Here is a 16,806-nt window from a genome sequence, read left to right on the forward strand (position 1 = left end):
CATCATAAATTTAACAAGCATATCGCGGTACATCCAAATGAGCTCACATTGGCTAAAATTAATATCTTCAACATCAATTATGAAAGATTGTTGTTTTCCTATGACCTTTGATGCACAACTTAGGTTGATTCTAGTTACATAGTTTACAGTTATGGGCTTGCTTCATTGTTTGAGCTAGATAGACATTGAGTTAACACTCAAAACTCAAACATCACCAATAAATCAATAATCAATAGAACCGCGCTGCTAGCATTGATGATTAAACATATTTTAACTTTGATAAACAATTTTGAGCAATAATTAGCAAGAAAATTCAAGTTTATCACCCTAGATAAACTTAAAATGTAGATCAAGTGAAAAAATTGTAATTTATCCTCTTAATTCAATACTATTTACATATAAAACCGATAATAATTTTAGTAATTTTTCCCAATTTATTACGAAAATACCGAAATACGGATCACTCCGTATAAGTTTACCCCTTTAATTAGCATACTTGTATTTTGTTTGGGTTTGCTCATAATTAGCCTTTCACTTTTAGGGGAAAAAAAAAGTCAAAGGGGAGATTGACTAGACTGTTAGGTAGCATATCATCTGAGTTTTCTTCTTCAAGAGAAAGACAAACAAAGCAGAGGGAAGAGCAGAAGAGAAATGGAGGAGAGAGAAAAAGGGAGAGGAAACGAGAGATGGGATTCAGCGATCGCAAATCTCAAAGAAACTTCTGGAAATCTCGAGTCTCTTCAGAAGCTACTTCTGAAAAAAGCGGTGTTTGTTGATGAAGATACCTTCAATAAAGCTTCGCTTGCTTCCCAACAGTCTCGCACCATCAAGGTCTTTTTCTTTTTCCTTCATTGTTTTAAGCTTTCTTTATTAATTTCTGGGATTGAATTATGATTTTGTATTGCCATTTATATGTGTATTTTGCATTATTATGCCTTCAATTTTGATGGGCTTGAACTGGAATTTGGTGAATTTTGGAGAAGAATTTGGAATTGGGGTTTTTGTTAATCGTGTTTTATTCCAATTTGATGAATTGGGGTTGGTGTATTTTTGCTTATATATAGATCAATAGAAATGATGAGGATTTTTGGGATATTTTGAAGTTTGAAAATTGAAATGTAGGTAATTAGGCTACTTTGATGAACATGGTTGGTGTTATGTTTGGCTAATTAGACCAATTTGATGAGCAAGGCTGGTGTTTTTTTTGGCCTTGTTATAAGTTTTAAAATGATATTTTTATTCCTTGTTTTTGCTGCTTGAACTTGATTTTGGTGCAATTGTCTGCTTGGTAGAGCAGTTTAGTGTAAATGATTTGGTAATCAATGAAATGTTGGATCTAGACATCTAGTGTTAGGAAACTTGACACTGTACAAACGACTTTCGCTTTTATGTGACAGGTTGCATACATGATACATTATCTATTATTCTTAGCTTGGGAATAAGCTGCTAAAATTTTGTAGCAAGTTTACTTGATGGGAGGCTGAGTTTTGTGCAATGGCAAGATTCCATTGAGACATTGAGGGTAGTTTACTCTGAGTATTATAAAGCTCTTCTGTAAAAATTTAGGCATGTAGACAAGCCGAGGCAGCTGAGAAGGTGATTAAGTGATTGCATTGTGCTGCAGTTCTGAAATACATTAATCAATATTGCACATTTGTTAGTTGAGTTTTATGGCTTATTATTTCTAAAGAGGAGCTATACATTGTTGACAGTTTTGGTTGCTGCTCTGTCCAGGTTCTTGAGCAAAGAGTGGAGACTTTAGAGCGAGAACTTGATTCTGCTATTACAGCTGCTGCTCATGCTCGTTCAGAGAAAAGACAAGCCGAGGCTTCTCAAAAGGCAGCTGAATTACGCACACAGGAAATCACAAAAGAGCTTGAGAACACATCAAGTATGAAAATGGCTTCAATTTTCCGTGTTTTTAGTGAAATCTATGGATGTCCATTTTTTAACCACAACCGAGACCTCAAATGAAATCCATAGGTGTTTGTGTCATAAACCAAAAAAGGCTTTTCAAAACTGTCCATCTTTTGTGATACGTAGTTTTTTTTTTTTCCTTTCTTTTTTTAGAAACTAGCTCCTTTTATGTCACTTTATTGTCCATTGGTACCCATCATATTCATTGTTTCCTGTCAAAACCCAAATAACGACTGAAGTTACCCTCCAGGGTTAGTTGTGATAATTTGCTATCGCATTTCAATAGTTTTATATTTAAGATGGCATAATTTAACTGTCTGTGACAAACAAAGAAGAGGGGCCGAGGGGGTACATTTCAGGAAGGGCTATCTTGTTTAACTCTCCCTGCCTAACCAAGCTTCAAGACCTACATTCCATAGGATGATAGGAATAGCATTGCTGGATCTCTTTTCCTATAGACGTCTATCACTCTCCTATTATGATAGACACTCCTCCATTTTATGTCTCTTAGGCGTCCTAGCTGCTTTATATTCAATCTCCTCAATGCTTCCTCAAAAGTGCACTTTTGTCCTCTGACTGGACTTAATGTAGTATGTCAGAAATGTAAATGTGGTTTTTTCAAGAACCAAATTATAAGCTGTTATTTGACAAAAAGTTGCTCCTGATACAGTGCGTTACTTTTGCCTTGCATCTCTGAAGCAAATGTGATGGAATAGTGCCACTGTCATACGTGGCTATTTGGCTACACGTTAGAATAAGTTGTATTTCCTAGCCTTCTTAGTTTTGTCATCCATGTCCACTCTGGCCTGTGGATCTGATCTGTTTGTAGATCTTTGTCTGTAACTGGTTGAGATGAGCTAAATATTCAGTATTTAACGTTTAAGTCAGTTTCTAAAGTGGTTCTATTCTGTTAATATCTTCACATCTTTATGGGTGGCTCTCCCAGTTATGTGTTTGCTGAAAGCTAACAAAAGTTGATGTTGTTTTTGGAGATCAAAGTTTGATGTCTGCTTTATACATTATCATGTAATGCATTTGTGTATACTGGTATGCTCTTTATTCATTCTGACAAGCTTATCTTTTAAATGCAGAGGTATTTGAACTACATATGCAAGAGCTTCGCACGAAACAGGAGGAGATCACCAAGAGGGACAATGATATTAAACTTTTGGAAGCTATAATTCAGACTCTCGGAAGAAAGAGTCCAATTCAACAATCCACTCGCGGTTCTTCCTAGAATTGTCATCTTTTTCTTTTTGTTGATAGATTACTGACTTGCTGTAATTTCCCCTTTTAAAATATATAAACACCGTTTTTGGCTGTTTATCTGATTTTCACCTTCTCCTCTGAATGTAAGTATGTAGCCTTCTTCCACTTGTACAAACAAATGTTTTAAATGAAATGCCATGTTCAAGTATATAAATACTTACTCCCAAAAAATTTCCACCTCTTCTCTTGTTGTTTGGTACTTCAATAAATGTATCATACAAAAACCAAGCAAGATTTGGTTTAGTGATTAGGTTTGCACATTAGAACCTTAAGATTGTGGGATAAAATCTCCTATTAGAGGTACTGAAAGGCAGAGATTACCTACCCTTCCCTCAAACTCAGGCCAATTGCCCATAATGGGAATCAATCCTACAACCTCATGGTTATAAAATACAAACTTTTAACACTAGACCAAGTACTACTTGGTAGTGACAAACTTGTTGAAAAGTACAAAGTACTGGTGTATCGTAGTTACAAGTTTGGGAGAATGATGATATCGATTCTATACAGTGCATTTTTGACCCTCAATTCTTTTTAACGGAGTAAAAACCATTCAGTTAATACTCCCTCAGTTTTTTAGTTATTTGCTCCATTTCTCCTGAACACGTATGCCGATGCAAATATTTAATCGGCAATATATTTAATTATTATCAAGTATAAGTTATAACAATTGAAAATTAATACTATTTGCTGAGATGATTCCAATTAATACCATATATTTTTTTTTTCTTATATATAAGTCACAAACATTAGTAAAAGTAGGTAAAATGAATAGTGCATATCAAGTTAAGTAATAACAATTAACAATTAAAAATTAATACTAACTATCTATTGAGATGATTCCAATTAATACCATGTTTTTTTGTTATGTTTAAGTCACAAACATTAGTTAAAGGAGGTAAAATGAATAGTGCAACATGGAATACAAAGTACAAAATATGGATACTACACATCATGTACAACAAGTGTTTTATTTCTTTTTAAGTTATCTTTTCTCATCTCTTTCCTTTTCACATGCATTTTCATTTTCTCTCTTTATTTAACACTCCGTCACTCACAAACAATAATTTTAAACGAAGGTAATATTAATACCGCCTTAGTGAAAAACCAAAGGGGGTGTTTGGTACATGGGAACTGAGGGTAGGGGTGGGAATTTCACTCCCAACTTTTAAAAAGTATTCTTGTTGTTAGATGAGATTGGGAACAAAGAAGGGAATAAGATTGGAAACAAATGGGGTGATTTCCCACCATTTTATTATCTAGGGAGGGTTGGTAATAAATTAATGGGAACAGGGCACAGTGCACGTGACTCACTAGTAAAAAAAAAATGATGTTTGTTTTGTTTTTTTAAAAAATATCAAAGAGACCACTTATTATAGATAGGCGGTCTCTTTGTTTGGTTCCCAACAGTCTCGCACCATCAATGTCTCTTTCTCTCTCCTCCATTGTTTTAAGCTTTCCTTAATAATTTCTGGGATTGAATTATGATTTTGTATTGCCTTTTATATGTGTATTTTGCATTTTTATGCCTTCAATTTTAGGCGGTCTCTTTGTTTGGTTCCCAACAGTCTCGCACCATCAATGTCTCTTTCTCTCTCCTCCATTGTTTTAAGCTTTCCTTAATAATTTCTGGGATTGAATTATGATTTTGTATTGCCTTTTATATGTGTATTTTGCATTTTTATGCCTTCAATTTTGGTGGGTTTGAACTGGAATTTGATGAATTTTGGAGAAGAATTTGGAATTGGGGTTTTTGTGAATCCTATTTTATTCCAATTTGATGAATTAAGGTAGGTGTATTTTTGGTTATATAGATCAATAGAATTGTTGAGGATTTTTGGGATATTTAGAAGATTAAAATGTAGGTAATTAGGCTAATTTGATGAACTTGGTTGGTATTGTTTTTGGCTAATCTGACCAATTTGATGAGTTGGGTTGGTGTTTTTGTGGCTGTTTTTAAATTTTAAATTGATAATTGTTTCATTGTTTGTGTTGATTGAACTTGATTTAGGTGCAATTGTCTGCTTGGCAGAACAGTTTAGTGTAAGTGATTTGGTAACTAATGTAATGTTGGATCCAGACATCTAGTGCTGTAGTTCTGAAGCACATTTGTTAGCTGAGTTTTATGGCTTATTATTTCTAAAGAGGAGCTATACATTGACAATTTTGGTTGCTGCTTTGTCCAGGTTCTTGAGCAAAGAGTGGAGGACTTTAGAGCGAGAACTTGATGTTGCTATTACAGCTGCTGCTCATGCTCGTTCAGAGAAAAGACACGCTCCCTCAAAAGTGCACTTTTGTCCTCTGACTGGACTTAATGTAGTATGTCAGAAAAGTAAAATGTGGTTTTTTCAAGAACCAAATTATAAGCTGGTAATTGACAAAAAGTTGTTCCTGATGCAGTGGGTTACTTTTGCCTTGCATCTCTGAAGCAAATGTGATGGTATAGCGCCACTGTCATACGTGGCTATTTGGCTACACGGTAGAATAAGTTGAATTTCCTAGCCTTCTTAGTTTTGTCATCCATGTCCACTCTGGCCTGTGGATCTGATCTGTTTGTAGATCTTTGTCCGTAACTGGTTGAGATGAGCTAAATATTCAGTATTTAACGTTTAAGTCAGTTTCTAAAGTGGTTCTATTCTGTTAATTTCTTCACATCTTTATGGGTGGCTCTCCCAGTTATGTGTTTGCTGAAAGCTAACAAAAGTTGATGTTGTTTTTGGAGATCAAAGTTTGATGTCTGCTTTATACTTGATCATGTAATGCATTTGTGTAAACTGGTATGCTCTTGCTTTTTTAACCTTCATTCTGACAAGTTTATCTTTTAAATGCATAGGTACTTGAACTACATATGCAAGAGCTGCGTGCGAAACAGGAGATCACCAAGAGGGACAATGGTATTAAACTTTTGGAAGCTATAATTCAGACTCTCAGAGGGAAGAGTACAATTCAACGATCCACTCGTTGTTCTTCCTAGAGTTGTCATCTTTCTCTTTTTGTAGATAGGTTACTGACTTACTGTATATAAAACTGATTTTCGCCTTCTCCTTTTGAATGCAAGTGTGTAGCCCTCTTCCACTTGTACAAACATTATATTTTAAATGTAATGTCATTTTCCAAGTATACTACCAAAAAAGTTTCCTTCTCTCGTTAAAAAATCAAGTAACTTATATCAATTGTCCATAATCGGAATTGATCCTACAACCTTATGGTTATAAAATACAATCCTTTACCACTAAACCAAGTACTACTTAGTACTCACTAACTTATTGTACTGGTGCATTGTAATTATAAGTTTCTAAGGGGGTTAAAGCATGAGAATGATGACTCCGATCCTCTACATTGCACTTTTGACTCTAGATGTTTTTTTTCTTTCATTTATTTTTTAAACGGAGTGCTAAAAACCATTCAGTCGATATTCAATAGCCAATGACTTAATGCACAACAAGTCGACAACCATATTCTGAATATAGGGTCATCTACTCTCAAGTCTAAGGAGGTGCTAGTTAAATGGAGTATAATATTTTTTCATTAAAAAGGAGGAAGCCCCAATTATTTATTTGATAAACATATTTCGTTTATCAAATAGCAAAATCGTAATATCAGATGCAAAACTACTACAAAGTATTTAAAGTTGCTGTTAGTTAATACTCCCTACGTATCTTATTACTTGCTTTATTTCTCCATGCGCTTAGATTTAGAAAGAATAGTAGAAAGTAATTCGTCATAAAATTCGATGGAAGTGGGAAGTATATAGGTGGGGAGGAGAGAGAGTATGAAAAATACTCTGTATTAAAATATGATTTGAGAGAACCATTAGTAGGGAAAAATAGTAAAATTCTAGATGAAACTCGTGCGATGCACGGTTGTTTGTATTTTTTAGATTCAAATTTTTTTGTGTTATTTTATTCGCAGTACGTAGTATATCATTTAATATTTTTATTTTATAAAAATTTGTGAATTTCCTCTCATTTGTTAAATATTTTGATAATATTCCTAATTTCCAAAGATAGTATTTTATATTTAATTAAATAAACTCTAAAATCCTATTGGCCAATTTTGCTTACGTGACATTTGAACTATTTAATTATAAAAGAAATTACAAATCTCTCATTTAATTGACTATAACTAAAATTTATAATCCTACATAAAGCAAAATTTAATCCTATGTTACTATAAAATGTTAAAAGTTAAAGAAATGAAGCCAGTAATAAAATACGACCGCTAAAGGAAGGTAAAACAAGTACGAGTAATAAAATATAGAGGAAGTAGGGGTAAATTACGCATTTTTTTACAACTTTGCCCACGAAATGAATAAAAATAAAAATAAAATTAATACCGCCTTAATGAAAAACCTTTGCAGAGAGAGAGTAGAGAGTTCTACTGCAAAAACTGCGCAAACATCACAAAAATCGCCATGGAAGGACCTTCATCATCCTCTCGCAAGCGCCCTTTCATTGACGAAGATGAAGATTCCAACAAAAACAAGTATCCTTTCTCTCTCCTAAATCTCTTTCTCTTTCTTCTATTCCAATCAATTCGTTGTTTTCCCCCTTTTTTTCAATCAAATTTTCAAAACCTAATTTATCAAACTTCATTTCCAATTTCTGATTCTTTTCTGGATTGAATATGAATGTCAATTTGTGCAGTCAAAAGAGAGTTAGATTTCCGAAGAAGAAGAAGCTAAAGGGAGAAGCAGCACCTGAACCGGTGGCGGTGAAGGAGGAGGCTGAAGTAGCTGGGCCGGTTGATCTTTCGGACCCTCGTGTCGCTGCGAAAGAGCGGGCGAAACGCCGTGTTCATATGACTACTCAACTTTTTACTGAAGACGGTGAGGTTGAAGTGGCTCATATTTCTGCTGCTGAAGTTCAATATCAGGTTTTCTCTTTGTTCTTTTACTTTTTTGTAATTTTTGGCATTGATTAAATTTATGTAATGCTTAATTAATCATATGATTTATATGTTGATTTTGATTTGGTGTTGCATTTTGGCTCTTTAGGGTGAGTTTTGAATTAGTATGGTGCTTTCAGTTGTTAGCTTATTATGTTTATTACAGAGTAATTTGTTGGAATGATTTCTGGAAAACGGCTACTTTGAAATTAATTTGGTGGGAGTGAAGGTATATTTGGTTAAGTTTATTGAGTAAAATTGGAGAGAGAACAAAGTCATTTTTTGTTATTGAGCTTACATTTCCCATGAATTTAAGGAAAATAATTTCCTGTACAGTTACTAGCCCTTATATAATACAAGTAGGTTGTTTGCGACTTTCTGTTACGCATTGTCAAATTTAACTTTTAATTTCTATTATATGGTAGTAAAACTTGATACATTTTTTAAATTTTGGCAATTTGAGTTGAGCGAGTTTGAACGTCTGTAGTCAAAAGCTGCTTATTCTTTTGGGCTGGAGCCTGGAGGTAGTACTAAAGATGTGAATTCCAGGTGTTTTGAGTTTCAGCTAAGGCTAATATGGTTCTTCCATTTTCATATTTTTGTAGTGGATTTTCAGTTGTTGGCGAAAATGTTTGGAAAGGCTGGAAGTGGATTATTGTGCCGTGACACTTTGACGAACTTTACCGGAGTGATATAGGCTTATAAATTTATAATGATGGTTGTAGCCCTAATGACTGGTTATCTTTTTTCCTACTTTGTGTGTAAATTGTTAGTGTTTCCTAATATTCCTGCATTAATGTTTATCCATGTTCCAAAGCCCTCTCTGTTGAAAAAACTTCCCTGCTTGTCATCTATTGAGTTTCAAATCATGTGAAAGTTACTGTTGTGAAGAGGCTTTCTTTTTTTATGACAGTTGCTCTACTGTTGTACATGTCTTTGAGGATTGGTTGGTGTTTGCTTATGTTGGACATTTGCTTTTGGCAGGAAAATGAATCTTTTGTCGATGATGGTATCCAATTGGAGCCTTTTAATTTGGAAAAAGAAAGAGAAGAAGGTTACTTTGATGAAGCAGGGAACTTTGTGGAATATGTACCTGAAAAGGAAGAGAAGGTATGCTATAATATTAAGTATTAGTTTTTTCAAATTTTTGTAACAACTTGACCTTTGCATAATATGGCTTTTCCTGATCGCCTATTTGTTTTGCAGGATGCATGGCTTGATAGCCTTGAAGTAGACCCAAAGCTTGCTAATAGAATTTCCACTATTCCTAATAATGATGATGAAGAGCAGGAGATGACTTCTAATGATATAGGAAAGATAAAGCGCCGTATAGCTGATGTTCTTGAGCCTGGTGAAACGGTATCATATTCTTGCTCTTCTCTCTTTTATCTGTTTTTCTGTAAATTATTCAAAAACTCAATGGAGTGGCCAGTCCTTGGTTTGGCCATTTCAACCATCCCAACCATAAGGTTCATTGGAGCCCCTTTGATTTTGTTCTAAGCTCTATATCTCTATGCGTCAGCAATTTGTCATGTTTTACTGTTGGATATGTTGATCTAATTGGTTTTCCAAAAGCCATGTGATTTTATACAAGGTTCTTAATATCCTATACTGTGTTGTTGAGAGAAATCAGGACAAGTAGTCTAGGGATTCATTCTTTTCAATTAGCCACACACTTGCATACTTGCAGTCATTTCTGTGTATTGGCCAGCTTGAAACATTTGTGCTACACATCAGAGTGGTATATAGTGATTCTTAAGCTCTGTTGGGTGTCTGGATATGGAATTATGGTGGTTAGATGAGATAAGGTGTTGCTGGGTGACCAGTTAAAGATTGTTGCTATGCATTGTGCATGCAGCTATGTCATGGGAGGAATTTTTTTATTTTGGAATTTCTTTATAGGTCAGTGACTCAGTGCTACCTTTCATGTGTACTGCTACTACCTTGTCCAGAAGGTTGGTTGCAGGACATGGTTTAGTTTTGAGAATGTTAGTGGTTAATACCCTTATATAAGAGCTAAACTGCCAGGGAACCTCATATTGGATTATCTATTGAGTCTTGAAGCTTCTTGAGACACTACCTCCTAGGAAGTGTTTTGGAAGGATGGAGATGTATCTTGTATTCTTGTCCTTTTCAAATATATAAAATGTTTAATGGTTTGGCATTCCCTTTTCCTTTATCAAAGAGTTTAAAGAAGCATGGTGAATGAAATTCAGACGACTGAGGCCAATTTCCTTTTTTACTTCTGGGACTTAAGTGCATAAGTTTGTTATTACTTAACAGTTTTTGTTGATGTGATATCACCTTAGCTCCTCTTTGTGATGCAGTCTGTGAACTTTGGGTAGAAAGTACATAAGTTTATAATTGTAGAGCTGAGGATGATTCCTTGTACCTATGATTTTACTAGATGCTAGGAAGGATAGAGTAAAAAACTGAGTGATTTGATAGGTTTGACCTCTGCTAAAGTCCTGAAGCTTGAAGGTGAGATGTGATGGTCCAAGTTTTTATGGTTGTAGATAAAGATACTCTAATTTTCTATTAAGGACATTCGAAGGAAGCACATTAAAGGATTGTTGGAAATGCATTAGAAATTAATATATCTGGGGCAAGCTATCTGGCTGTTTGTGCCCATTACAGCTCACAGAAAACAACCTTTACAATAAGAAATCATACTGGTGAATAAGTTCAGGCTTTCCTTGATCCTGTGGGTTTTCATCCCTCTGTTAGCTTTTGTTTGTGGTTTTCTCTTTTCTTCCTTGCTCCATCTTGCCATCTTTTATTATCCTGGTCTGTCCTATCATCATTGACATTCCTGTTCTTTTCAGTCATAACTCTGTTTTTGTAAACTATTGTTCTAGCACAGCTTTATATACTAATATGATAGTGTTACCACTTTCATTATACTACTGCTAGTTTGTAGTATAATAGTAATGTGAAGCTCATATGCTGCTTTTAGTACTTTCTTTACTTCTATCCACTGATATTTGTGATTATAGCTGCCTTTCTGCTCTTTGACCGGTCAAGGTTTAGGCTTTTGCATCTTGACCGCTCTTAAGACTCTTCTATTTCACAAGTAGTGCTGTTGCTGCTTGTAATGAACCCAAAACGGGGCGAAAGAGTGAAAAGACACTTAAGCAAAAGAAGACGAAATAATTAAGGGAGCACTAAGGGGTGTGGCAACATAGGACTGAATTATGTTACTCTTCAGCAGTAAAGGACAAACATTATTAATATTTAGGTTATTTATGTAGTTTTGCTTGATTATAAAAAGGAAGTAGCATAGCAATAGAAAGGCATGAGATATGTATTTTGGAATGAAAGAGAATGGTAACCTAAAGTTACAAAGAGAGTGATAACCTAAAGTTATCAAAGAGAGTAATAGCTTAAAGCTATTAACATATCAGTTTGTAACCCTTTTGCCATTAGTAAGACTCAAGCTTTCATTTTTATTATTTCTTGATTTCCTTCTTATCCAATCAATTTATAAAACCAGAAAATCAGTCTATTACACTGCTGCTTACGTTCCTGTCTTGTCTATCTTATATTATTAGTATTATTTAACTTGTATGCTTTTCTTTTTGTAATTTTGTGGATAAATGTGATAAATTTGTGTCTTGCAGGTTTTACAAGCACTGAAGAGACTGAAAGGTACAACTGACAAGAGAGTAAAGATGTCCGTAGAAACAAAGCGTGTTTTTGACCAACTTACTGAAGATGCCATGAGACTGATGGAAAATGGGGATTACAGTTGAGCATTTCGTTACACGTATCTTTGATTGTTAGCTTTTGATTAACGGTTCTATGTTCTCATTTTGCTATAATTTTATAGCTTAATTTGTGACTTATCATTGCAGATGTTTATCATGAGGAGCGAGAGGTTTTTGTACGTGAGGCAGGTTTGTATTATTAGTTTTGGCAGCCTGTGAATGAAATAAATTCATTCATTGTGTATTTTTTTTTATATATTATCTGGCTTAACCCTTGAATATTACTAAATTGATGTGGTTTCTATTGTATAAATGGCATATTTAAAATGCTGTTCTATGCATGATGAAATTGGAGATCCTCTTTGTGTGAACATCTTTCTAATGGTATAATTTGTGTGAAGGTAAATGGTTAATTCATGTTTTCCTGTTTGCTTTTGTGCTCTCCTTTTTCCTTTGCAGTTTTAGTAGTGAGTGTATGTAATTCATCTATATGTCTAGTTTTTCGTTCTCATTGTTATCTTTTTGGTGGTGAAAGAGAATTTGGGAGCTCTTAGTGTGAAAGGGAACCACTTGCATTGCTTCTCTTTCCCCTTGGGTTGTGTAAGTGTGTGTGTGTGTGTGTGGTTGTGACAGGTTTTATTTGGCTCTTTAGAAGGTATCACATTCCACGTGCTGCACACCCATTTACAGGGAAATATGTCTCCTTATCTTAAAATGTAACTTGTACAACGTGTTTCCATATTTTATGTACTATTAGCAAGACTGTAACTATGTGACCACGTGAGTACGTGACTTCGTGAGTGTAGAATGTGACCATTCTTCGATTTTTTGTTTTCCTGTAGAAGGATATGAGGCCCTTGCTCGAGCAAGAAATAATGTTGTGTCAGGAACCGAGGATGATGCACTTGACATGTTTGCTGATGAAGATGATAAAGTGGCTGCAAATTCTGAGCAGAATAATGACGCCTCTATGCCTAGCGTGGACACAAGTACTCAGATGGCAGTGGAAAACGGAAACCAAGATTCAGAAAGTATGTTTAATGCCCATATGATCTATTTCTTTATGTTTACTTTGTTTAAGAAGAAAACAATAACATTGTCGGTGAGATAATTCATTCTATTTATTTTAGGTTCTTGGGCTGGGCAAAGTGATTATGTATACGACGAAACATCAGGGTACATTCTTACACCTTGTCAATATTATTTCCTGTGAACTTGTGTTTCTTGTTTTACCGTCTTTACTGTTTGAACTTGTCTTGAGATTTAATTTGAGTTGTTTTATGAAGTGTATCTTCTGTTTACACATATCTCAATGCACAATCACATTTTCCCAGCTGTTGTCACATGTATACTTGTATATTTTTGGTGCATATCCTCTGTAAGTTCTTGCTGAGTGAATTTTTTTTTGATAAAAAACAGGTAGGATGTATTTGATGTCTGATAAATTTATTTTTTGTATGTGCTAGATTCTTAATATTTCTATGAATCTTAGCAGCTCTTTGTGAAAAAATCTTCAGAAGTATGTTATATTATAAATTGAAATTACAAAATGGCTTTAAGGCTTAAAGCTAAATCGTGTAGTGTTGTGTGCACAAGAATAATGAATGAATTTTGAAGTATGAAATAGAATGAAGCTTTTGGAAGTCTGATAAATTATTTCAGGCTCAGAAATGGTTTCCGTGGAGTTTATTATAATGTGCTTCATGCCTTCGTGTGGTTTTGGATGCTATGGCTATCTGGAAATCACACAGCTTGGATTATATTGCTAAGCTGCCACATGTTAAAGTGCCTTGCACTGTTGTATGACGTACTTAGTTTCTGTACGACGGATTAGGTCTTTGGTGGTTGCTTGGTTGTGCTTTATCTTCTTAAGTTTATTCTTTCTCTGTTATTCTTAGCTCTATTCAGTTCTTCATCTGATGAAGTGTTTCGATTCACAGATACTATTACAGTAGCAGCCTAGGATACTACTATGATCCCTCTACTGGATTGTTTTGCTCTGCATCATCAGGACAATGGTAATTCTGCACTTCTTATTCTCTTTCATATATTTTGGTAGATTTTGCTTCAAGTTTGCTTTATTTTTGGTTAGTGAGGAGGGGGGTAATCTGGGATAAATAGTTCAAAAGCTTTCATTTGTGATATCAGTGAAAAGAGGTCTTTATAGAAAGAACTCTGGGCAGGTGCCAGATGATAATAAACTTTTTAAACATGTTCTGTAGCTGAGAGAGTGGTCATTTCATAATTACTTCATCCCTATTTTAACGGGAAGGAGCATAATGCAATTTTGGCATGATTAGATGAATAATATTTGTTTTCATGAAGTGCTTCTTGATAAGTTTGCTAGATGTTCATAATCTTGCTTTCACATGTGTTACTCAGTACTCATGGAGATGACACGTTGGTCTTTTGTTGCGGACTCCATCTCTTTTGGATTTTAGGCTCTGATATTGTTGCTTTTGGTGATCTTTATATAACAAGTGCTCTGTTAACCCTTAGAAATCAAGCGCTTGTCTGAATAGTTTTAAATATCTCTGTGTATATGACACGTTGAACTTCTGCACAGGTACAAATACAATGAGACTACTGGCACTTATGATGAAATTCAACCTGAGACTGAAGCACCATCAAATGCTAGCTAATGACTTCAATTTTGCTTTGTTGGTTGGGAACAACAGGTTTGTAGTTAAGCAGCTCATCACACCTTGAAGTTAATTGTAGCTGTACAGGTACATGTACAAATTAAATAGCTGTCTTATACTAGGAAGTTAAACCAAAGCATGAGATGCAAGCTGGTTATGTTGATGAGGTTTTCTGGTTTATTTTACGTGAAATAGAGTTTTGAGTAGAATATTAATACACATTTCTTTACAAGATGTAAATCATTTGCTCTTAACCCTGATAATAATTTTTTAGAGCACCACTTATCCTCTGCACTATCGACTTCATCAGCAGATTAGCTAGCATCTCTTTATTCAGTTTCTGGAGGACTGTTAGTCGACAAACAAGAGTTTATAGTTCCTGCAACAAGTGAATACATTTTATGCTAGAAAAGTTTGATGGTCTTGAACAGGCAAGGCCCGAGTGAATCTTTGGCTGTATAAAGAACATAAAGTATGTATGTGGGTTACTCATATTTTCTGATCATGAAAAACCTTGGCAAAGTAATTTTATTCTGATGTACTTGTAGAAGTTTGGATAGCCGTATGAAGGATTTGCAACACCTTAATAAGGACCTTGGGATGCCAACATGGTGATTAATTGGAATCATTTCTTGTTTTTGACTACCAAAGCAACAAAATCCTAGAACAACCATATCATTGAACTAAAATCATTTTTGAGAGAGACATATTGGTAGGCCTAGGGGACAACTCACACATTTTTTTTTTTTAATTTGGAATTTTTTTTTCGGAAATTGATCAAAGAACGTGGATTATAAGCTTTTAATTTTAGGCTATTTTCGACTTTTTCAAACTCTAACAAAAAGAGGTTTGAGTGCTTCTTACAGATTCAATAAGATCTTGGGAGACCATTTGGGTGGTTGGAATCGTCCACTTTACCTTTTATGCTGTCAGTTTTAGCCCTATGTGATCGACCTTCTTCATTAGTGCAAGGCCATCACAAGCCTTTATGTTATCCACTAAATCGTATATTGTTCCAAATAAAGCTATAGGATCCCTTGATGCATCTCATACTAGTGCTTAAGTTTTTGACGTTGGATTCCAAAATCTCCAAAATTAGTCTGATTTCATGTATTCAAATTTGGTCTTTAGAGCACATTTTTTGATTTCAGACAAGGTTATGCATCAAGGTGTGTTTTCCGAAATTCCTAAAGGGCATCGGGAGACCTACTTGATGCCAAGATCCCTATCAGTTATACCTTGTCTCACTCGTCGTTAGCACGTCTTAAAAGGTCTTGTCCTGTCCTGTCTTACTTATTTTACATTTATCGCTATTTTGGTTAGTAAAGTTAGTACAATGTGGAGATGGAATAACTTAAATATTTTTTTTTATGGTAGAATTAAGAATTTTCTCTCATTTAATTCCATTTTAACTCTTTTCCTCAAGAACACCTATGACCTATGGTATATTTATTATTTAAAATAAGATAGAATTATCTTCCTTTCATATTAGGACATCGCTACATTATAAATTCCCCTCGTGAAGAGGGCTTCCTAATGGCTATTTTTTCTTACCGTAAAAATAAAAATAAAATAAAATAAAGGACATCGCTTGAGAAAGGTCAGCGACTCAGCGTGTGACACACGAGTTATGTAAAGGGAAGGGAGTACTATCTGTAAAGTGGTAGGTCTATTCATGTTGCTGGTAATTATTCCTATTTCATCATTAATTCATTATTATTAAATTTATAGTTGCGTGTTCTGTCGGAACAGAAAGGAAATTATTAAACATAGCTAACTGCTTGATTTGATAGTTCGTGTGTATTTGTTGCCATTTTGTAAATTTGTATCAAAATTCAATTGTAGTAGTATGTTATTGCTCTTATTCAGAATTTTTATTGTTTTATTTTTCGAGAAAATACAAGTTTCTCCTGTTTATCGCATTTTCGTAAGTAAATCAATAATTTTTTTTTATTAATGTGGCTCCACAGTTGATGATGACTAAATAAACATGTTGATTTATTTACGAAAATCCCATGTGATAAACAAAAAATTATTTATCACTGAGAGTAACTTATTTGTATTAAGAAAATTTTCTTTCTCGCTCGTGAATCAACTTGTTTTTCAAAACTAATCAATAGTTATAATAAAAGAAGATGAAACCTCAATTAATTGTGATTGATGTCTTAATGATATGATAGCATTGCGGTATCCTAAACTTATTTGTATGGCTAAGGTAGCATTTCGTGTAAGAAATAAAAAATTATCTTGTTTCTTGTCATAGAATTCTTTTGTGAGATAGCTTTGTTGATTGAGAAAACAATTATTAGTGTCTGCCAAGTGAAGAATCAAGATCAATATAGTATGTTCGGGTCTTGAAAGTTTCATATCTCACCCATGATTTG

At 34.4% G+C, this 16,806-nt stretch overlaps 2 protein-coding genes across 2 annotated transcripts; both read left to right on the forward strand.

The window, feature by feature from the left end:
• Nucleotides 1-546: 546 nt before the first annotated feature.
• Nucleotides 547-3,334, forward strand: LOC110718611. Its single transcript, XM_021897479.1, has 3 exons — nt 547-831; nt 1,735-1,891; nt 3,009-3,334. Exons 1-3 carry the CDS (start codon nt 652-654, stop codon nt 3,152-3,154), a joined length of 483 nt encoding a protein of 160 aa, XP_021753171.1. The 5' UTR covers nt 547-651; the 3' UTR covers nt 3,155-3,334.
• A 4,056-nt stretch (nt 3,335-7,390) lies between these two features.
• Nucleotides 7,391-14,959, forward strand: LOC110718612 (CD2 antigen cytoplasmic tail-binding protein 2-like). The gene is made up of 10 exons (XM_021897480.1): nt 7,391-7,671; nt 7,833-8,061; nt 9,058-9,183; nt 9,280-9,432; nt 11,694-11,820; nt 11,928-11,969; nt 12,623-12,811; nt 12,911-12,956; nt 13,721-13,798; nt 14,347-14,959. The coding sequence occupies exons 1-10, from the start codon at nt 7,601-7,603 to the stop codon at nt 14,420-14,422; spliced, it is 1,137 nt and encodes a 378-aa protein (XP_021753172.1). The 5' UTR covers nt 7,391-7,600; the 3' UTR covers nt 14,423-14,959.
• The last annotated feature ends 1,847 nt before the right edge of the window (nt 14,960-16,806 follow it).

Source organism: Chenopodium quinoa, unplaced genomic scaffold, assembly GCF_001683475.1.
Source record: "Chenopodium quinoa cultivar QQ74 unplaced genomic scaffold, ASM168347v1, whole genome shotgun sequence".
Classification (NCBI taxonomy): Eukaryota; Viridiplantae; Streptophyta; class Magnoliopsida; order Caryophyllales; family Amaranthaceae; genus Chenopodium; species Chenopodium quinoa.